The sequence below is a fragment of the Caloenas nicobarica genome, chromosome 2, assembly GCF_036013445.1.
Source record: "Caloenas nicobarica isolate bCalNic1 chromosome 2, bCalNic1.hap1, whole genome shotgun sequence".
In the NCBI taxonomy this organism is placed as follows: domain Eukaryota; kingdom Metazoa; phylum Chordata; class Aves; order Columbiformes; family Columbidae; genus Caloenas; species Caloenas nicobarica.
The window spans coordinates 151,435,506-151,459,355 of NC_088246.1; the positions used below are offsets into that span (position 1 = coordinate 151,435,506).

At 38.8% G+C, this 23,850-nt stretch overlaps 1 protein-coding gene across 5 annotated transcripts in view; it reads left to right on the top strand.

Annotated features, from left to right (window-relative positions):
- Positions 1–23,850, top strand: part of COL14A1 (collagen type XIV alpha 1 chain) — a 125,295-nt gene that overhangs the window by 32,617 nt on the left and 68,828 nt on the right. For 4 of the 5 annotated variants that reach the window (XM_065627402.1, XM_065627403.1, XM_065627404.1 and 1 more), the window contains exons 6-15: positions 3,994–4,149; positions 4,832–4,951; positions 6,391–6,555; positions 6,942–7,103; positions 8,619–8,770; positions 9,772–9,901; positions 16,470–16,615; positions 17,915–18,044; positions 21,146–21,285; positions 22,973–23,099. In XM_065627402.1, the coding sequence (XP_065483474.1) occupies positions 3,994–4,149; positions 4,832–4,951; positions 6,391–6,555; positions 6,942–7,103; positions 8,619–8,770; positions 9,772–9,901; positions 16,470–16,615; positions 17,915–18,044; positions 21,146–21,285; positions 22,973–23,099 (1,428 nt within the window). Of the gene's footprint in view, positions 1–3,993; positions 4,150–4,831; positions 4,952–6,390; positions 6,556–6,941; positions 7,104–8,618; positions 8,771–9,771; positions 9,902–16,469; positions 16,616–17,914; positions 18,045–21,145; positions 21,286–22,972; positions 23,100–23,850 lie in introns of those variants that run through there. The other variant, XM_065627406.1, reaches the window with a different exon arrangement.

Sequence of the window (23,850 nt, forward strand, 5' to 3'; positions counted from 1 at the left end):
AGAAGTGCAAACAAATGCATCACCTTTAGTGTCTGGGGGTTTGAGAGAGCAAAGGCAGGAAACTTCATCTGGTAGGTGCAAAATTCCTTCTATGCTGGTTATTGTTTGAAGAATTTCCCCGAAAAAAGGAACCAAAATTCTTGAGGATGATATGACTGTTGGCACTACTAAAGCAGTTTTTTGTGCAAATATCTTGTCCTAATACATTGCTGGTAGCGTATAGTTGTATGCTGGTGTCTTTAGAGGTGAAATTCTGTGCCTATGCCTTCATTTGTGACATGCGGAAAGCAGCAGACCAAGCCCCTTTCTCCTCAGTTAGCTTCATGGCAGAGTGGCAAGTTCCTTCTTAGTGCTAGAAATGTTGTAAATTTTTAACAGAAAGTCCATTGATTTTTTTACTTTCTCCCCATCAAACTCTTCCACTAGGTGGATGCACTGAAGACAGTTGCTGCTGTAAAATGTAAAAGCTCTTTTTCTGACTTTAGGATGTTTGCAGTTCTGTCATTTTCTCAAACCTAAAAATTGCAGGTTCTGTTGTTTGTTGTGGATTGCATCACCTGAAGTAGAATAATGCTATCTATATAATGTTAGGAAACATTATACAAATTTGGGTAACTTGTCTCCTCTCTACTGTCCCGCTCTTGCAACTGGTGAGTATTGTAGAATTCGGAGGAAAGAAGCACCTTCTTTCTCACTACTGTTTTCTTGGTAACCAAGTAAAAGGGAAGTATGTACAACCTAATCACAGCATTGAAACTTGTAGTAGATTAAAGCACTGAGTGTTGGATGTTACATAGAATTATATGCTGTCATCCTACTTTAAGAAATGTTTGTAAGAATATTTCCTATTGAAGTTATGTTTAGATAGTTGAAATGTTCAGAATTGTCCTCAAACCCTATAGGAATTCATGACCATGTATGGTTGTATGCAAAGACTATTGAAAAAGAGATTTGCTAGAACTCGCAATGGAAACTGGCTAATCTCTGTGGGGTGTGTAAATTATTTCTACACACTGTGTCTTTTAGACTAACTTTATAAACTAGGATGATATGGCGTTTTTATTCTTAACAGGTTTTAAAGATTTCTATACAGCATGTTATTCTGTTTAATATCTCACTGTTGTTTATTCCATTTTAGGGAACTATCTACAATTCTATTAAGTACAACAAGGAGAAAACATAAGCAAATAGTGGGTGTACAGAAGTAACAAAACCTAGATGTTTTATGCAGAAAAGATTCAACAAGTCTCTCCTATCTACGAAGAACGAATCAAATTTTCACATTCTGTGACAATGCAGTACAATCTTGGATTAAACCACACATACTATTTTAACAAAAAAAATGATGATACTATTTGCACTGATCTGATGATGTGGAAATAAAATATTGAAAGGCATGCCATTATTGTTTTCTTTATTCTTTGGATTTTTCTGCACTGGATGGATTTAGTAAAACTGATGAAAGGTTTTATTCACCAAGCCATCAGTACAGGATTAAAGAAGCCTTACAGGCAAAACTTGTTGATATGAAACAATTAAGACCTAAGGTACTAACTGGGTTTCATAGTAAGCATAAGATTTTAGAAGTAGAGAAGGGAAATGCAGCCACATAAATCCTGTTATCCTCAATGGGCTACATGATTAAACTTCTGGGATCGTACTGAAAAGGTACATCTGTGCTGCAGTACAGCTGCTTGGATGTGAACCAGGGGGCCAGTTCTACCATTCTTACTGGTGTTGGGTAGCATTTTACTTTACCAATAGTTCTTTTGAAGCTGAAGAAGCCAATTGTGGCCAGCATGGGATGGCACAATTGAAATGTGTGTTAATGGAAGACAAATACTGCAAGTAATGCAGCTTGATTAACAGGAAGTTTATTTGGCAAAGATATTTAAAACATGAATTTTGCCATGACCAGTAAGTTCCTATTAAATCACAAAACAGATTCCAGTCCCCCTGAAATCAAGAGAAGCTTTCCTGTTGACTTCAGTGATACAAAGATTTGGACCTGCTTTGGATTTATCTTCCAATTTAAGATAATTTTTCTGATGCTTACTAAATGTTCCCCAGTGTTTATACATTACAATGTGTTGCCAATTCAAATAGCGTTGTCTTGTACTGTAAAAACTGAAATAAAATATTTGTTTTGGCACATTTGTAAGTGGAATTTTTGTCATGTGTTTAGAACTTACTCTACACTGCTAGCTGCACGTAGGAAATGTTCCCTGCTCTTCTGAAAACATTTTTAGTGCACGTTTAAGACATTAACTGTAACTTTATGGATTGGATTTTTTGCTTAGTGGATTTACACTACAGTATACATCTAACTCTTAATTTTTACTAATTGTTTGAAGTCCTTCTTCAGATTGTTTATGCCTGTGACACAGTTTTGTCTTTAATGAAAAGTTTGTCATTAATAGTATGGTGCTAAAGTTTTAAGTTGCTATGTACTCTATTCCCTCTCTGTAACAGGAGAGCTGCTTGTGAGCTAATGCAGGCACCTTTTTCATTATTTCTCATTGAGTTTCTTCTTTTATTCACTGAGCATCTCTGCTAAAGATCAGTTTATTTCTAGCAATGTACTTGGTGATTCCTGTTAGTACCACCTTATGTGTTGGTGTTCTTTATCACTGAATTTATGCATTGGATCCTGAAAAAAATAATGATAAACATTGGTCTGCAGCTTACTTCACTAACCTGCAGGTTTTTACTGTGTTCAGGGACATGATTTTCATCCTTAAATGCTTTGTGATGCATGATACCCTTTCTGCTAACATACTTTGCTTTGACTTTCCTACTTCCATCTCTATTCTGTAGTCAATCTGGTGGGGAGTTTGCTACTTTTATATTTCGAACCAAAGCTCTTGTTTAGTGTACCTGCGTAACATCACTTATTTTCCTTTCCTTTCATTTCCTATCATTTATTTTCCTTCCCTACAGGAGGAATCCACCATTTCAGCAACCTTACTTTTACAGTCACGCTGCCACTTCCGTGGGATGTGGCGATTCTGCCTGAGGTTATGGAAACCTCCTCCTCTGTCTTCCCTTCCTGTCATCTTCGCAAACTGAATGTGGCACTTTTGCTTAGGCAAAAGTTAAGAATCTGCATCCCTGAAAACCTTCTTGTTTGCTTACCTTGTGATTTATGTCAAATCTCTACCATTTCCTCTGATTTCCCCACTGGTTAGCTAAACCTTAGAGACTACTAATATGCATCTATGGTAATTCTCATCAGGTCTTCTCTGTTGCTATTTTAATGCTTTTTTATTGTTGGGTGCTTTTCCATAGATTTGTGAGACTGTATCTTCATGTGGTGCTAGTTCTCATAGAGATTGAGAATTTGAATCTGAGGTTTTGCATTTTACCTTTGCTGTATTGAGTGCCTCCTATTTAGATTTAACACAGCATATTGAATTGACCTTCAGTTTTACTCCTGACTCCCAGGGTGAGATTCACTTCTAACTTCAGAAGTCTGCAATGGCAGCTAAAGAAGTGTTTCTACAGAGTTGTTGAGATGTATTAGAAACACCTGCTTTTCTATGTTGGCTATAAAAGGGATTTTGGCAACTGTTTTGGATGTCTGCATCTCTAGATAGCTCTCTCTGCATTGTCTTCCTCTAAGGTTATGTGCTATGAACTGTATACTGTATATGTATATTCTTGAGAATGAAAATGAACTGCTGGCTTGATTGTGTTATATGATAGCTAATTTTTTCTTTCTGAAGTATTGTATTTTTAGAAGCAGCATCTCTTTTCATGGGTCTCCCAACAGTAATTTTGAACAGCTTAATGAAATAACTGAAGGAGATAATGGCCAGACTGTTCCATTACTGAATTTTGAACAAATGCCTAGTGATTTTGCTTATTTCTCACTTTGCCTATGAAAGAAGTCTTTAAGTATTAAGCTTAGTGGGAGGAGGAAGGGTATACGTTTATTGAGTTACAATTCTAGTGTTGAATTAACAATATTATTTCCATTTTAATGATTTACAGGCAGCCTGTTCACTTGTAAAACTCCAGCAATCGCAGATATTGTGATACTGGTAGATGGTTCTTGGAGTATTGGCAGATTCAATTTCAGACTCGTTCGACTGTTCCTGGAAAACCTGGTTTCCGCTTTCAATGTAGGATCTGAGAAAACAAGAGTAGGTAAGGTGCCGTATTTCTTCTTAATATTTCTGTAGCAATGTAATAATGTTATGATTTCAGGGTAATTAACAACTTAATGCTACTTATTTTGCAAGATTCATCCTCACCTGGAACTAGCACTTCTATCACAAGAGTAATGCTGCTGGAATGTTTGTAGCGTTAGTTCCTCACAGTTTACTGTCATACTCAGCTTAAGTAAAATCTAATGCAATGTCAGTGGAAAAGAAAAAACAGTGGCAACAGTTTTACTGGCTTCAGTCAGCATTAGATCAAAACCCTTGCAGTTTAATTTTCAGAGGAAGGATGTACCAAAACTGGCTCAAATGTTGTATTTCTGTGCTGATGCTTAAATTTTACTCTGTTCAAAAGCATATTAAAAAACCTGTTCTTTTTCAAAAAACAATTTCTTCAAATCTTACTAAACTCGGAAAATGTTGTGTACTCCTCATTTACTTTTCCTAGTACTTGAAAGAAAGTCTTTGAAAATAAATGGAGGAGTTGCCACTAAGGAAAACGATACTATTTTTTGCCGTCAAGCAATGCAGTTTTTCTAGTATGGCAGCAAAGTTACTTATAGTAAGCTTACTATGGTAAGCTGCTGGTAACCAAATACGAAAAGTGTAGATACTTGTAAAAAAATGCTTTATTGTCTAATGTACTACCTTAATTTCTGGTTCTTTAGGTCTTGCACAGTACAGTGGTGATCCCCGAATTGAATGGCATTTGAATGCCTATGGCACAAAAGATGCTGTTTTGGATGCAGTCCGTAATCTCCCGTATAAGGGAGGGAATACGTTAACAGGTACAGTGTATGTTTTAGCTTTTGCCTTTTATTAAAAAACATATTCTGTTCAACAGGCTGAGAAGTGTTAGTGCTTATTATGAAGGTTAAAGAGTTTAGGGTTTTTGCAGCGTGCTAATGGCTTTATCCAACGTCAGTGAAGTCTTTTCTGAAGTGCTTGTCTCATTGGCCTCACTGGGAATCTTTTTGATCAGGACGAAGTCTCATAAAACAAAATGTAAATGAACTCTCTGTGCTGGAACTAAAATCTTTTGCCTTCTAGGAAGAAAATGCAAAATCCATTCATAATGTTCATGCACAGAGCTTTATTCTGGGGAAAGAAAGGATGTTGTTTAGTATTTGACAACTGGAAATAGTAACTTTTCAAATGATCGCCCAGGGCTTTTGGGTTTCCATTGACCTTTTAGTAGTTAGAGCACTGAAGCCCCAGAAGACACTTAGTGATGAATAAACGGGGGACACCTCTCAGCCTGGGAAAAGCAGCCTGTGAATACAACTCCATCAAAGCAGCAGTTAGTAACACTGGCTGTCCTGCCGGAGAATAATATATCCAAGGATCCAGACATGGCTTTAAGTAAATTGCTGCCTTCCTTTTTTTTAATTTTTATTTTACTTTTTTAAAAAAAATTTCCTCTCTTTCTCTGTTGGGGAGCGAAGGGGAGAAAGCAAAAAATTCTCCTTCTCTTCTGCAACAGCCTTTATTTTGGTGGATGGAGAGATTCCAGTGGGACAAAGGACAGAAGGACTGTAGTGTGATTCTAGGAGTGAGATTACTGTGAGGAAGCAAGTAGTAAATTATCACAATTATTTTTTTATGCATGTTAGAAGAAGGTGAGTTAGGAACCTGTGCTGTGGGAGACTTCAGAGAGTTTTCAGATGGGATCTTGTTGTGATGTGTAAGTTTGCCCTGAGGAGTTTTTCTTGTTCCTTCCCTTCAAATAATCATCAGTTATTAAAATCAGATTCTCTCTAAGTTTTATTTAAGTTTTTCTTCAGCTTGTAGATTGGAAAGAACAATCAAATTAAAGTAAGATTTTATGTAGTATGGGGATTTATTAAGCTATCCAGAGTGTGTGCTTTCATATAAGCAATGTAGGTAGAAGGAGAAGGGACTTCTTATGCTAATTTTGTAGAGGAAGAAAGAAAAGACGATGGGTTCACAGGAAGATCAATTTAGGTTTCCATAACCAGTTTAAAATACACTGATTGACCAAAAGGCTGCTAAAGATGAATGTTACCTTCTTTGTAGTTTAGGTCACTTGTTAGAATTTAATCGTGCAGTAAATAAACTCTTCTTTTATACTTATTTATACTTTTATTCTTCATTAAGATGTTTGTTGGGATTTTTAAATTGAATGGAAAGACAAATACTTTGATATTAGCAAAATGAATGGACATTTTTCCCTATTTGAAGTATTTTAAAATGTTTCCTTTTTTAGGTCTTGCCTTAACTTACATTTTGGAAAACAGTTTTAAGCCTGAAGCAGGTGCAAGGCCTGGAGTATCTAAAATTGGTATACTGATCACTGATGGGAAGTCCCAAGATGATGTTATCCCTCCTGCTAAAAACCTACGAGATGCTGGCATTGAACTATTTGCTATTGGTGTGTATTCTGTCATATCCATATGTTGTATCCTATTACACTGTTTTGTTTGTATCTGGTGTTGTTTATATTAAAGACGTGTTCTTTTCTGTCTGTGTCCAGTATCATCCTTAATTTAAATCTTCAATATGTTCTCCAATTCATTGCTGCTGTAACTGGAGTTTAGCAGTTTACATGGATGCTACATTATCAAGAGACAACTGAAAAAATGCCAGTTACGCTGACAGAAATTAACGTCTTGAAGTAACATCTTAGTGACAGAGCAATCTGTAGTTGGTTATTAAACAGAAATAATTAGATTTTTAGTAAATTTTTCTCAATCCCTATGCATGCAATATTTTTTTTTTCATTGCAAATATTTTCTTTATTATTCTTTCCAACAAAAGGTGTAAAGAATGCAGATATAAATGAACTCAAAGAAATTGCCTCTGAACCTGACAGCACACACGTCTACAACGTTGCTGACTTTAACTTCATGCATACCATCGTTGAAGGTCTTACCAGAACGGTGTGCTCGCGAGTAGAGGAACAGGAAAAGGAAATCAAAGGTGAATAAGAAACAAGATCTAATGTAACTTAATGTGAACTTAGAGCTACAAATCCTATTCCAAATACCTGCAGTTCTACGCTGGCTTCTGACACTTGACTTGTGCTGTATATTCTTTTGCTCTCAAGAAAGTACATTGTCAGGGAAGTTGTCTTCCTTGGTATGTTTTATTCTTGCTTTGATATCTTTGATCTTTTGCTTTCTGTCTTTGATAGTGGTAAATATTATGGTATTTGGTAGTACCAAAAATACAGTAATATACATTTATTCTTCTGTAACTATTTCCAAGTGGCGGGTAAGGAAAAAATTTTTGTAATACACAGGTTTGGGAATAAATTACTTTAACGGCTGCACATGGAATTGCTACATTTGTGCCGTGCTTTCCATCTCTTAACTTACTGTTTTTATTGTCTCATAAGTTTCCAAAATTTTCAACTATTAAGATTTCTTTGTCCCTTCATGATGATGTATTTTTTAATCTTCCTTATTTAATCCACAAAAAGTATATTTCAGAGCATAAGAAAAGATGGTGGTGAAGAAAATAGTTCTTACATAAAAAAGCCTTCTGTGACTTCAGTATTTTTTTGCTTTCCTGAACATGGAAATGGCCATGAAAAACTATTGCAATTTGCCACACAGTCCTATCTGAGTGAGGAAATTATTTCTGAAAAGCTTCAGTGGATTTCGTTTGTATTGCTTGTTTTGTGATTCTGTAATACCACAGAAGAGCTGAGTGATTTTTCAATAAGCCTGTAATATGTATCAGTAAGGTAGGCTGTCTTTCACGCATATTTCTACCTGTGCAATGAAAAAGAGTGTATCATTAAGGCTTCATTCTATTTTTTTTTCCTCTTTTCATTCACCTGGAAACTGGAAGAAATACAGAATATTAGCTGTGTCTTGCAGGGGGAATAAGCAGTCAGTTGGGAAATTGAGAAGGAGAGGATGGAAAAGACATAGAGAGATGAGACATTTTTGTGGAAAGGAATGGTTGCCAGAGAACGACCATCCAGTGCAGTGCTTCAGTTTGCTGAAAGGCAGCATATCAGTTTCCACCCTGCAGAGGAGCGAGGAGATCACAGCTGCATATGTACTTGGATGTTTTTCATGACTGGGAGGAAGGCAACCTGGAAAAAAAAAAAGGCAACAAAAACCAGCACCAAACAAACAAAAAAAACCCCCACAACCAACCAACCAAAAAACCAACCAACCAAAAAACAGAATGAAAGGCTTGAACGAGTGACAGGAGGAAGGACAGGAAGGCTTACTTTTGTATTTTTGTCTCTTTCATATAAAGGTTTATAAGAGACCAGGGAGGCTTAGTCCCAGTGAAAACTGCCTGTGCAGTACTCATTATTAGTTCTGTGTTTCCTTTGAAAATGACTTAAACAAGTGTGCAGTAGCCAATTATTTGATTTTCTGATGAGGAGTGCTCTTTGGAGCTTCAGTGAATACAACAAACCCAATAATTATTTTGCAAGTGGAAGTAAAAAAAAATGTGTTGTCTCTAACCTAGGAACGATTGTTGCTTCACTTGGGGCTCCTTCGGATTTGGTCACATCGGAGGTAACAGCTCGAGGTTTCCGGGTGAGCTGGACCCATGCACCAGGCAAGGTGGAAAAATACAGGGTTGTGTACTACCCTACTCGAGGAGGACAACCAGAAGAGGTAAGATGAGGAGAAACTTCCCAGAAACTTGTAATACAACAGCAAGAACTAATCAGACAGAAAATCTATGGTCTTATTTAAATCTATCATGAAATTCCCTATATGGGCTCTGAAACCCACTGCAGAAAGGAGAGATGGTCTCATTGGATGGTGGTGGAGGTTAGGTAGTAGCCAGCCTGCTTTTCTGTCATGTAATTAGAAGCAAATATACTATAACAATGAGCACGTTCATGGAGTAGTGTGAACTGCCTGTATTTTTGCTTACACATATCGTTACTTTAATCAATTCTGTAGACATCCCCTGCACCGTTGTGTTCACAAGAACAGAAGAGGTAGGAGCTGATGTGAAGCCAGATTTTCAGTTCTAAGAAAAAATATTCAATAAAAGAAAGATGATACGGGTGTATATTTTGGGATGTCTACAACTGATCATCGAAAATTTGGAGAGAGGTGTTTGTTTGAATAGCACTTAGGCATTTTGGAGGTGGGAGAAAATGCAGTAAAACAAGCTTTTGGCTTCAGCTGACAGCTTACAAAATTGAACGGAAGGCAGAAGAGAAAAAGGATTTAACTAAGGATATATTTTATTTCTTTTTGTAATAGAAAATTGTTTAGCATGGATATGTATTAATGTCAATTTGAAATACTGTGTGTGTACATATATAGTACTAAAGGAATATTTATGATATAGTAATTTTATCAAAAAGTGCCCAATATACACTCAAAGTATATTCCATACACTTTATTTATCTAAGCAATTCTGTTGTTATAAATGGCTACTTATATCAGTTAAACATTTTTCATTATGTATATGCTAACTGTTCTTTTTTCAGACACCTTACTGTACATAAAGGTAGCAGAAGCAAATTTGATTTATGAATTGAACTTCAGTACACTGATTCTTAGATGCCAGTGTAAAAATTGCCTGAAAGAGGGATGGATTGATTTGGTGCTAATATACTTTGCTTCATGCATATTTAGTTGAATTTTCTTCTTAACAGGTTGTAGTAGATGGAAGCTCATCAACAGCAGTTCTGAAAAACCTGATGTCTTTAACTGAGTACCAGATAGCTGTATTTGCTATATACTCAAATGCTGCTAGTGAGGGCCTCCGTGGGACTGAAACTACACGTAAGTATCCTTGTCATGTTCGTTATAAATTTGACTGTCTGCATTTAAGCACAATGTGTCAGCATTAGTCTTTGTGAAAAAGAAATGCACAAAGGAGTCTTTTTTCAGTTTAGCTTCTTTTAATGCATTTGCCTTAAATTAATTTCTGTTTGAATTAATCACTGAGAAAAGTTTTATCTCTGGGCTGAACTTTGAAGTCAATCATATTGAACCCTAAATTAGAACATTCCTACACTTTGGATGTGGAGCCAAGCTTTATAAATTAGGTTTGTGGCTGAAGTTGATCTCATGAGTGGAGGATTTGGTGGGACCAGAAATACCTTCACGGGAATCCCATCAGTGCCACAGATTTCAAGGTAACTTCTGTAAGTTCCTTTCTCAATGATTCAGTTGTTTTCGGTCTATAGAATGGTGACTTGGGATATTGTTAGAACAAATATATTTACAGTTTTGGATTCTATAATGAAAACTATGCTAGTACCTGAGATAATATGCTGCTATTCATCATATCATTTTTATGTATTTGTATACAAAATACAGTTACTCTTTTGGTAAATATGACAGATATTAGGAATGGAAGTAAAGAGTAACTTTTTAGTTTAAACTAGGAGCCAGGAAGTCAGTATGTGTTGTATCAATAGTTGATATCTGCTGGAAAAGCAACACAGCAGAGCTCAAGCAATCCAGAAGATTTCTTGTGCTTTGACAATGTGATTGAGGAGCCCAGCGAGAGAACATGCTGGAGCTGATACTCTAAAACAAGGAAGAACTGATGGAGGGTTGTAAACTCACAGGTAGTCTTGGCTGCAGTGACTATGAGGTGGTGGAATTCAGGAGTCTAAGAGGAGGGAGGAGTGCAAAAAGCAGGACCACAGCTCTGGATTTCAGGATAGCAGTCTTCAGTTTGTTCAGAGACGTGCTTGGAAGAATCCCAAGGGATATGGCCCTGGAGAGAAGAGGGATCCAGAAGAGCAGCTTGATACCCAAAGATCACATCTTGCAAACTCAAGAAAGGTCCATACTGACAAGTAGGGAATCAAGCAAAGGTGACAGGAGGCCAGCGTGGACAAGCAAGGAACTCCTAACAGAACTCAGAGATAAAAAGGAAGTCTATAAGAGATGGAAGAAGAGGCAGATGACCCCGAAGAAGCATAGAATTGCTGTCTGATCTTGCAGGGATAAGTTTAGGAAAGCCAAGGCCAATCTGTAGCAGAATCTGGCAAGGGATGTGAAGAGCAACAAGAATGGACCCTTCAAGTGCATAAACAGTAAAAGGAAGACTGAGGAAAACATGAGCCCACTCCTAAATGGGACAGAGGACCCGGTGACAAATGAAATGGAAAACACTGAGGTACTCAGTGCCTTCTTTGACTTGGCCTTTACAGGTTAAAATGGCTTTTAGGAATCCCAGGCTGCTGAGATCAGTGGGAAGCTCTGGAGAAAGGACTTACTCTCATTTGAGGAGTACCAGTATAGGGAGTGCTTAAGCAAACTGGGCACACACAAATTCATGGAATGAGATGGCCTGTACCTGTGGGTGCTGAGGGACCTGGCTTATGTCATTGTGAGGACAGTCTTGATTATCCTTGTTAGGCCACGGTGACTGGGAGAAGTTCCTGAACACTGGAAGAAAGCAAATGTCAGTCCTTTGTGAAGCAGGATCTGGGGAACTACCAGCTGCTTCATTGTCACCTCAATCGCTAGGAAGGTGATGGAGCAACTAATCCTTGAAAGCCTTTTCCAAACAGATGAAGGACAAGGAAGTGATTTGAATTAGTCAGCATGGATATATGAAGGGGGAAAACATGTTTGGCCTCATGCAGTTCAACAAAGGGAAGCGCCAAGCCCTGCCTCTGGGGAGGGATAACCCTGTGCGTCAGTACACACCGGGGGGTGACCATCTGGAAGGCAGCTCTGCAGGGAAGGACCTGGGGGTCTTGGTAAACAGCAAGCTGACTGTGAACCAGCAATTCAACCTTGTCACAAAGAAGGCCAAGAGCCTCCTGGGTTGCGCTAGAAAAGGATTGCTAGCAGGTTGAGGGAAGTAATTCTTGCCCTCTGCTCAGCACTGATGAGGCCACACATGGATGCTTGGTCCTGTGCTGGGCTCCCCAGTACTAGAGAGATGTGGACTTACTGGAGTGAGTCCAGTGAAAAGCTGCAAAGATGATTAAGGGCTTGGAGCATTTTTCATTAGAGGAGAAACTGAGACAGCTCTGGCTATTCAGCCTGGAGGAGAGAAGGCTCAGGGTGATCTTATTGATGTGTAAAAATCCCAGATGAGAGGGAATGAAGAAGAGGGAGCCAGACTCTTCTTAGTGGTGCCCCCTGACAGGACCAGAGTCAATGGGCACAAACTAAAGAAATGTGCAAACTGAACAGAAGAAAACATGATTTTATTGTGATGGTGGTCAAACATGGGAGTAGGTTGTCCAGAGATGTTGTGGAGTCTTCATCTCTGGAGATATTTAAAACCCAACTGGACATACTTCTGAGCAACCTGCTCTAGCAGACTATGCTTGAACAGGGAAATTAGACTAGATGATCTCAAGAGGTGTCTCTCATCCTCATCCTCTGGTTCTTTGATTCTGTGTCAGTGCTAATCTTCCAGTCTGAAAAGAAAACAAAATAGGGTCATATAAAATTATTTGAGGCTTCTATTTTTGTCTCAGTCTCCTAAAATGCCATTTCCAGCCATGTTATACCCCATAACATGCTGTTAGGACCTGTTTAATTTATTGAGGCAGAGAGAACAGTCACATATTGAGCCAAGAGGATTGTTTTGTATTGCACCTGGCATTCTTTTGAAGTAACCTAATCAAGTTCTGATGGAGCCCAGCCCTGCTGGCTTTGTGAGACCTGATCAGATCACACCCCAAGGTCATGCAGCATCAAGCATTTTATACAGCCGCCTTTGCTAGTGTGTTGGAAGTAATAGTCTGACGTGTCCAAGTATTAATCACTCCACATGATAAAATACCTGCAGTTTAAAAGTATTTTTTACTATCCTAATGGACAACTATGGAAAATTGTAGTTTACATTCCTGCCTTAGTGTGAGATACTGACAGATTAAAATAGCCACCAATCACATTTGTCCATATCGAACACTGAAAATAGCTTACAGGTATGTGAAATTTAAATAGACACATTCAATATGCATAACATACAGATAATTAGAAAGTATTCTGATTTAATAATCACTTACAGCTTGAAATAAATATGAAATGCATTCACATTTTAATTTGCTGCAAAGATATTTTTACCTGTTTTAGTTTATTCCTTTTTTTTTTTTCAGTAGGTTTAATTTGTCTCTATGTTACCAGAACATTAGGATACTCTGGTAACTGTCCAAGACACAAATCAGCACTATCTACTGGATATTTATATTTGAGATTCTGAACTCTTCACCTGAAAATTCCAGTGGAAGACACTACTTGTTTAATTTCCAGTCACCTCATTGTTAATTATTACTTACATTGCCAGAGTATCTAGGAGTTCCTGTGGAGAGTTTAAATAAGAGTCATAAGTTAGAGGATACTTTTCTTGTAGATTTTTAAAATAAAAATAAGGAAAAGGACATGTGATGGATACTCTCTCTGTGATCCTGAGGCAGTTTAAATAGGAGTGAGACAATGTGGTAGAAAGTGCCTTCAGAATATCGCAACATGTAGTTTCTTTCTGTAGGTATCAGAGGTCTGAGTGGAGCTCTGAGAGGAGACTGAAGTACATTGGAAAGTGTTTATGGGTAGTTTCTCCCTGTAATTAGAGGAAGTGTGGGAATTCAGAGGGGTATGAATCACCACATCAAAAAGGGTTTAAATGGGATGGAAGTAGGCTGAGAAAGATTTGAAAGTGAAGATAGATGGGAAACCTGACAGTGGAAACCTAAAGAAAGGCCTGGGTTGAAGTTTTGCCCATGTTTACATACCTGAACAACAGGCTGAGTGAACAGCCTTAATGAACAAGAAAGGATGAGGCTGACGTGTTTTTTTTATGGGGAGTTAAGAGCTCTGTTTGAGCTTGTTGAATGTAACATAATAGGATCATAGGTGTGATAGGATAGTTTGTGCTGGAAGTGACCTTCAAAGCTCACCCAGTCCAACCCCCCTGCCATGAGCAGGGACATCTTCACCCAGATCAGGTTGCTCAGAGCCCCGTCCAGCCTGGCCTTGAATGTCTCCAGGGATGGGGCATCTACCACCTCTCTGGGCAACCTGGGCCAGGGTTTCACCACCCTCATTGTAAAAAAATTCTGCCTCAAGTCTGGCCTGAATCTCCCTTCCTTTAGTTTAAAACCATTACTCCTTGTCCTGTCTTAACAGGCCCTTCTAAAAATTCTGTCCATCCCTCTTATAGGTCCCTTTTAAGTACTGAAAGACCACAATAAGGTCTCCCCAGAGCCTTCTCTTCTCTAGGCTGAACACCCCCAACTCTCTCAGCCTGTCCTCCCAGCAGAGCTGTTCCAGCCTCTGATCATTTCTGTGGCTCCTCTGGCCCCTCTCCAACAGGTCCATGTCTGTCCTGTGCTGAGGGCTCCAGAGCTGGATGCAGGGCTCCAGGTGGGGTCTCACCAGAGCAGAGTAGATATATAATAGATATACTACTCATTGGAGATGTCAGCTAGACAGGCTGCAGTTTTTGTTTGGACAAGGAGATTAGAGAATCTCAGTGAATTATTAGCATTGTAATTAGAATTGGTTGCTGAAAATCTCTGTTTGCACATGAGATTCTTTAGAAACATGCAAAGCAGAGCTTTGTAGAGGTTTAACATCCAGCCTATTGCAGTCTTTCAGAGTACCTAATAGGAAAGTTTTGATATAAATTACCAGTTGCCTTCTGTTTTTTTTCAGACCCTTTGAGTAATTTTAAGGACTATTCTCAGTGTAGAAGTTCCAAAGGAGCAGCCAAAGTTCCTTGTGGTTTAACACCAGCCACAACTAAGACCATGCAGCCAAGTGCTCATCCTCCCCTCCTGCAAAGTAGAATGGGGGAGGGAATTGAAAGGGAAGGGAGAAACTTGCAGGCTGAGATAAGAACAGTTTAATAGGACAGCAAAGGAAGGTAAAATAATAATAATATATACACAATAAGTGATGCACAAGGCAATTGCTCACCACCTGGTGACCAATACCCAGCCCATCCCCGAGCAGCAATCTCAAACACCAGTCCCGTACAGCTGATCCTGGAAGATCGAAGACCTGGGCAGCAGTTCACACTCAAACATGATCACACCAAACAGCTGGTCCTGGAAAAAGAGAGTGCGAGCCAGAAAAACTGGCTCCAGCTATATACAGAGCATGATGCTAATGGTGGGGCATATCTCATTGTCCATCCTGGACGCCAGTCTGGGTGTTGTCCTGTTGTGCTCCCTCCCAGCTTCTCTGTGCACCTGCAGCTGGGAAGTTGAGTAAGTCCTTGGTCTCCTTGGCAAAAGCCAAAACATAAGCGAGTCCTCACATTCTTTTAATAATAACTCCAAGACACAGCTTAGCTAAAGGAAATTAAAAAAATAAACTGTCCAAGGGAAGTTCAGTGTGTTATCACATTATTCTCATACTAAATCCAGAACAAAAGACTGTGGTAACTACTGAAAAGAGAAGTTTGTAACTACTATGAAGAAAATTAATTTGATCCCAGCAAAACCCGTACACGATCCCTTGTATCTCTCCAGTGACTGTGTATTTTGGTGGGATCCATCAAGGATGTAACAGCAGTAAGGGAGGCCTTGAGATATTATTCTGTTAGAAAAAGAGTGAGGACAATCAGAGAAGTGCAAAAAGCTGCTTTAAAGAGTTACAGAAATACAAAGAAATATTCAGGAACCCAGATTGGTGCTATGTTCTGGTATCAGTGCCTTAAATTCACAAGTAAACCTAATAATGTTTGAATTTCACTCAAGCTGCTTAGTTGTACTTACCAGGTTAGCGTCCACCATGCTTTGCAGTGGATGATCTTGCCAACATTTGCATAATGCCACTGATATAAACCTGAGAGCCAGTTTGGACAGTCCAGGCCTTAAACACACGGCACTTTGCAGTCAAAATATTTTGATGTGCACAATGTGCTCATTCAGAGTTTCCTCCAGGGTGTCCTACCTCATGGTTTGTCTCCCACGCTCTGGCTTGGGAACTGTTGCTGGAAAGAGCCACCTCTGGGGACTGTTACTTGTTCCTAATAGCAACCCTGCCCATTCTGCCGTAGCGAGAGGACATCCTCCTGCAGACCAGGGAGAAGAGTGGGATCTGAACAGAATGATTTGGTGCTTAAAGAAGAGAAATCCTCCCACTTGAAGTGCTCAAAGCCTTTTAGGATAAAGAGCTGAAATGCTTTGTAAGGCATAACTCTGCCCTGGCATTAGAATAGTTTAGGTCATCATTTCCTTGTGTCTATAATTCTGTGTTCTTTTATGTACTAATCAGCTTTTCATAGCTGTGGCATACGGACAGCGCTTCAATGCCTGGAGGTAGCTATATTCCTTCATGTTTCCTGGGGTAAAATAAACTGTTTGAAAAACAGCCGGTTGTTCAAGTGAGACAACTGAAGTGTCTGTCTCTTGTTCCCCTGCAGTTGCTTTGCCAATGGCATCAGATCTGCAATTGTATGATGTGTCACAGAGCAGCATGAGAGCGAAGTGGAATGGAGTAGCGGGTGCCACGGGTTACATGATCCTATATGCACCCCTCACGGAAGGACTTGCAGCAGATGAGAAGGAGGTGATGTATTGAGCTTTCATTTGAATAGCAATCATTCAAAAAATAAACCTTTTAAAGGACAAGCTGGCACATGGCCTTTAACCTCCCACTTGATCAGCAAACAGTTTGTGGGGTTTTTTTCATGTCTGCTTTAAGTACTGTATGTGCTACAGGCTATGAATAAAGTACAAGTACCAGTTGATTACTTTTATATGTCATTGCCATAAAAATGCAACAATTTCAGCTGAATTGAAATGACTCTTTTGAAATGATATGAGATGATGCTGTATCATCATATAAAACTAACACTCAAAGGAAGAAAAAATAAAGTAAAACTAAGATATTTTCTAAGTGTGTTATCAGAAGAATGTGAAATTTAGCCTTTGTTCTCATCAGGACTTTTAAAGTAAATAAAATTTGCAGATGTGACATTTATTGGTTTTCTTTTAGTGCTGTTCAACTTTTATTTTTATATTTAAAAATAGCGCCTTCCATCAAAAATGATTTTTAGAAGGTATTTTTAGAAGGAAAAGAAGGTGGGACAAGGTAAAGTCCAGTCTCGTGTTACTAAAATAGTAAAAACAGTAGAACTTCTGGGCTGGGATTTAAAAGCTTTTATGCTCAAGTTTCTGTATGTATAATTAAGATCACATACAACATCTCTGTTCAAGCAAGAACACTAAAAAGCGTGCAGGGGCATGCGAACTTGTGGAGAGTATAGGAAGCTACTGAAAGCTCGCATAGGCTTGTGCTCTGCTAAATAAGTGGCTGTGAGCACATAATTCTGTTAAAAATGGGCCTCCCTGAAAGCTAGCTAGTTCAGGAGAGCTGAGCCTTACCCTGAAGAAAGACTGTTTTTCAATAAATCAGTCCGTGTTAATGTGGCTCTCAGTGAAGAGGTGAAGGAGGAAAATGATACACACCTTAAACAGCAACACATCTGAGTGTCAATGTGCATGGAAATTGATTCCTCCCATGAACTTTCGGTCTTGTGACCAAAAATGAAACAAGGTGTAGCTGGGAATTAAAATGTCTCAGTAGCTCTACATTCTAGAGAGGACTATTTTGTCATTGCTAAGGTGACTAGTTACTTTTAAAGTCCTCTTACCTGTATGTTTACTTTTGGCTTTTTGACACTTTTGTTCTTTTGATTATCGTACAAAATCCCAAAATCTTGGGCCAAGTACCACAGGCACAGTAACAGACAAATGCTCAGCAAAGCGTTTGATCCTGTATCTAATTTCAAGTGTGTAAATAGTATTCTTCCCCATCGTGAGCTAATTCAGAAATAATGTGTCTTTTTATTCATGGTGTTTTTAGATAAAAATTGGGGAGGCCTCAACAGATCTCGAACTGGATGGACTATTGCCAAATACAGAATATACAGTCACAGTTTATGCCATGTTTGGAGAAGAAGCTAGTGATCCCCTTACAGGACAAGAAACTACATGTAGGTAGCACGTATCTATATTCACTTCAGTGTTAACACAACTTCAGAATAGTCTTTGCACATATTAGAGCAGACATCTGATTTTAAAATCTTATTTGAGTAGTCCATAGGGCAAGCTCTTAACTGTACTTAAGTTTCTCAGTGTGAATACTTAATTGTAATCCACTTTTTTGGGGGGATAGTATTGTGAACTCCTCTCTTGTTGGTAGTGGTGCTATGGATATCCCTGTTGACCTTGGAACTACTGACAGTTTTCTGAACTTGCTGAAGGTGAATGAAGGTCACCACGTAGAGCTCAATTGAGAGTGCTCTGTTTAGCCTTCTGCAGCCGGAGAACCAGGTGTGTGAGGGAGCCTGCTCAGATGCAGAACTTTGTTCCTCTGGCTCAGGAGCAGCACAGACAGAAAAGAAGCAAAGAGAGGTTTCTATCCAACCCCTTCTGCCTCACATCTGGTAAACGGAGGGTTGGAAAGTGCCTCATGATAGATGGTGTGTTTTTAATAAGCAGTGAGAGTTTTGCCAGCTAAATTCTGTCCTCTGCTAACTGTACAAAGCGCTGTATGTAAGCTCTTTAAATAACCTCGGCATTTGGAAGACAAAGGAATTGAAAATAAGTGATTGTGCTCCTGGGATATTTCTGGGACTGTACTCAGTGACATCTCTATTGCTTCCTCTTGTTTTGAGTTCCTGGGATGAGTAAGCCCGTGTGAGAGTGACTTAGATTTAATAGGTGAGAGAAGTTCGGACGTGACAGTGCTAAGAAGAAGAAGGGCCAGAGCAATTGCTGGTAAGGTCAGCAACTGGTGGTGGAAGAAGCTCTAGGAATGCTGTTTGAACAGGCTCATCTCTGAGAGGACACTTGTAAGCAGACAAGTGCCAGTAGCAACTGCTGTAACCTGGGCATGTTTGTGGACTTGGAGTGAGTGTAGAGGATTCTTAATACTTGGAGAATCAAATCTTTGGCTCTTTGTCCCTCTGTCCCTTTCTCCTCTCTTTGTGTCTCACTCCTCCTCCTTTTTCCCCCGCCCCTGCTTTTGGTCAATATCTGCCCAATGTCTGGTTTTCCTTTATCCTAAACAGTAGTTTATGTATTTTATGGTTGTGCCAGCCTGAATTCACTTCACGTCGTATGATCTTGGAGGCTGCACAGCTCTAAACCTGGCTAACACATTGCATGGAAGATCACATGCAAATTCCAGATACATTGGCGTGAGCTGAGGATTCATGACTGCAACATTTGATCACAGAAGCTAGTAACATATGTTAGTCAGCCCATCGTCACTGCTGTTTCCAGACCAGAACAAAAAAAACTAACCACCCTGCAGCCTTAATTTATTTTTAGGGTGACTCAATGCAGCGAACTCTGACTGGTCTTTAGTACTGTAATACAGAAGATTGATTCTAACATTCCAGAGGCAGCTATTCAAATAAGTCCTCTAACAGGCTTTGATGATCAGGCAGTGAGGCAGTCTGGGATGAGAGAGAGCTCTTGGTGAGCACACCTGTCCCACATGGTCACTGTTCAGTGGTAATGTCTTCCCTGTCTGGATTCAGATTTAAGCTACTTTTTTTTTCTTTTTTTTTTTTCAATTTCAACGTGGTTATTTCTGGCATCCAACTAGTGAATAGGCTACCTGGTATTTTCTTCCTGGAGTGTGTATCTGCCTGGAGAGTAATCTGCCTAATTTGCAGTAGTATTATGTGTAGTATCTGATACTCTGCATTTAGTAAATAATACTATGCTACACACTGCACCATCTCAGTTCCTGCAGCGAAACGTTTCTCCATGCCAAACAGAAGCATGATCAACAGGCTCATTCTGGGGTGGGGTTTCTTTTTGGGGCCAGGATTTATCCAAGACTCACTGTAAATATCACGTAACTCTGGCATCGGGACTGCCTGTCTGGTTGACAGCAACGTTGTCAGGAGGTTGGTTCTGAAAGGAAAGAGCTGAGACTGAAGCATTTTGTGGTATGGAGTGGATGGTGAAATAAAGTGCATTCCAGGAATGACAGAGAGTAGAAAGAAAAGCCAGCACATGACACTCCCTTCACTAGACTTTGAGGAATATATTGAATGCCAAAAAATGTGGTAAACGCATCTCATACAATTTCAATGTCCCATCTTCTCTTTCTTCATAGCCAAGTTGACTTGACTGTTCCTAAGATGGCTGAGTGTTTGCTTGCAGATTCTGAGTTGATATACGGCCTGACTAAATATCCCACATAATACATGTGGGTTTTTATCTTTTGCTTTTTTCCCATGTGCTTTTGTGAGGGAAGCAGCTTCTGAAGTGCTGACATGTATCTGTCCACATGGCTTGGTGAGGACTGTGTGTGTGAAGGTGGGATAGATAGAGAAAGGTTTCACGATTCAGAGGAAATTAGCAGATGTTGGGCTAAACCAGAACCTACTACTGAGAGTAACAGAAGCACAAATTGCTTTCTGTGATGTGACAAAAGTGGATGGAATCTAATCTCATTTTCCTTCAGCTCATGACAGTCAAGGCATATATGGTATATAAATACAGCTTTAACTGGAGTTGCTGTTAGGAAACAGCTTCTTTGTGTAATAAAAGAGGAAAGGTTAAGCAGAGGTAAAAAAGATACCATATTTGGAGATCTTCTCAGCTAGTTATGCTTTTGGACAAACCTTTATGTCAAGGACTTACCTGATGCAGAAAGTTTTTTTTTGTCAAAATACTACTGTCATGAAATATTTTTGCTGGGATGCTCGTGGAAAACAAATGCATATAGGATAAAGATCTAGTTGAAGTAAAACAATTTACACAAATTTGTTGCAAGTATTGCATAGGTTAGATCTTGCTATAATAAATGCTAAAAACAATAATATAATTTCTTTCTTTTTCAGTATTACTTGAGATACACTTAGCAAAACTGAAAGTTCTGTTTCAGCAAAGAGCTGAGCCATTTTACCTGCCTTTAAGTACTTGTGTAACTCCACTGATGTAGGTCTTTTAATGTAAATATTGGTGATGTAAATTTTTGAATGGAAAATGGGCTGTTTATTTTCAAGATGTGAAAAATTTCACAGCTAAAACCTTGAATCATTTTCATGGCTTTATCTCTTTCCTTTTCAAGTGCCTCTAAGTCCGCCAGCAAACTTGAAATTTTCTGATGTTGGACACAGTGGTGCTAAGCTAACATGGGATCCTGCTTCCAAAAATGTAAACGGCTATCGCATCATGTATGTTAAAACAGATGGAACAGAAACCAACGAGGTAAATGATTAGCTCCTCCCTTTCCTTAACCAATCTCGGACCTCTCCAAACTTCTGTCATTATTAAGGGTGCCTTTGATAAACAAAAGCTACCTTGTAATCTGTAACAAAAGATTTCCTAAAGAATTCTGAAACTTAGTGCAAATAGGAGTTTGCTTAGAATCAGGTGTACATTTGGAGTGGGTCGGATGTGTGGGGACAGTGCTCTGAACTTCTTGCATACCAGCACTGCCATTGCTGGTGCACAGAAACTGAAGGAAAATACTCAAGTGAACAGTGGTTTGTAGGCACAGGAGCTTGACTAAATGTGTGGTATGGAAATATTTATCCTTGATTCAGTCTGGATAACAAGTCTTTCAATATATCATATGTCAAGGACCCAAGCTCATTCAAAAAGACCATCTGAAGGCCTCACCACATTTTCTTAACGTTTATTGCTTTAATTACATACTGAAAACTCACTTTGTAGAAACAGGATTTGGCTTGAACAGGTTGATAAGGCAATACTAACATGTTCTAACTTAAACTCTTGCATTTAATAATTTACTTACGCAATATTTAGTCATGCCTTGTTACTAAAAGTGCTTTATAATAGCTTTTAGCAGCATGAATTCTGTGATAGCATGAAAAATAGGATGGAATGGTATTAATACAGAAATCTGAAAAAATACAAAAAAAGTTTTAAAAAAATAATTGTAGTAAATGGATTTAATTACTAAAACAGGCCAGATCCTTTATAAAGTAAGTTGTCATGGATAACTTTGCCCTCCAAAAAAGTCTTTAATATTAGCTACGTGTAATTATGTTTCTTTTAGGACATATCTGGCCTTTCATCTGTACAGGATGGCATATTTGTATTAAACCTGAAGAAACTGTCCCTGAGTTTAGAAGAGAGCATCCCCATGCAATGTTTTGTGTGTTTTCTTTCTGCTAGGTCTCTCAAAATTTAAATTAGAAATCACTTGACCTCTTCCTGTTGATGACCCTTAGTATAGATGATACATCTGGCTGTACTCACCACAATGGTATTTGAACATCTCAGGCTTGCAGTGATGTATTTTATAATGCAAGTGAACATCCAGTAGGTTTTCATCTACCTCTTAACTTTTCCTTTATGTCCATTCAAAGACCAGGTGGCACTTTGTTTGCTTTGCATCGGTAGCATTTCCCCTGTGGTGCTGAGCTAACATGACACTGAATAGTTGGATTGATAAGCTGTTAGTTTTTACAGCTTTGAGTTTTATATCCCTGGCAAAGTCATGTTAACTGCAGCCTGGATAGAGACCAGATGAAACTCTTATCTTTTCTCTTGACAAATGTTAAACATGATGGTTTAGGCAATGATTACCCATGATAAAGGACTGGATTCAATAGCCCCAAAAGTTCCTTCCCCTTCTGGGTTCCTGAACATGCAGTGCTGATATGTTAGTGAGTTAGGCTTACTAAGGCTGAATTCTCCTTTTCCCTAGTTTGTAATAAACAAAATTTTCCTTTTCTCTAGCTTGTCTACGTTAATTGATTTTTGTCAGCTTTTATGGCCCTGAATTAATACTTGTTCATAGTTTCATAGAATTCCTCTACTAATTGAGTTACATTCTTTTTCTGTATCAGTATAACCCAGCAGAATTTCAGACGCTGATAATGTAAAGTCTATGACCAATATCAACTGCAAATTATGCTTTCTCTAGGTGGAAGTTGGTCGTGTTTCAACCCATACTCTAACAAGTCTGACATCCCTTACAGAGTATACTGTTGCTATTTTCTCCCTGTATGATGAAGGACAATCTGAGCCACTTACTGGCAGCTTTACCACAAGTGAGTATTGCCAGACTTCTGAAGTCTTTCCAAGAAGAGTTTTTATACTCTCTTATTTTATTGGAAAGTAAGACGAATAACAGCAAGTGTCTCTGGTTGTGAATTCAGATCTGTGGAACGCTTTCTGCTATTTTCATCTGAGTTTTTGGCTTCTGTACTCCCTTATTATGGGTCCAATTGCATCCTTACTTAGGGTAGTAATCTCTTGACATCATGAAAACATTTGTGTGGATAAGGTTAATTTCCTAAGTCTTTCCAAAATCAGCCATATCGAAGTATCTTTTATTGCAATTAGGTAGCAAAGTGTTTGTCTCTCCAGCTTTCTGAAGCATCATTCTGTGTGGTGGCACTTGTCTCTTCAGCTGAAATGTGACAAGTTTTGAATCATACCTTTAACCAGTCAACTTTATAGGTAATAAAGGGTAGAACCTTAAATACATACAGAGAAACTGGAACACCAGACTGAGAAAATATAAGACATTTGAGGCTCCTGTTGTCCGTTAGCACAGTGATAGCTTCTGTAACTGTAGTTTTGCATTAAACAAATGCCTGATGACACTTCTTAATGCTTTCCAACATAACAATGGGAAGAGAAGGACTTTGAGGGAGGAAAAAGAAACATGAGGTGGAAGAGGAGAACATACACCTGTGGAACAAGAGGTTGATACTAACATGCAAACTGCAAACAGAAATGCACACAGAGTCTCTGGAAAGGGCAGAGATTAGGACTTTGCTTTGAGGTAGAGGAAAA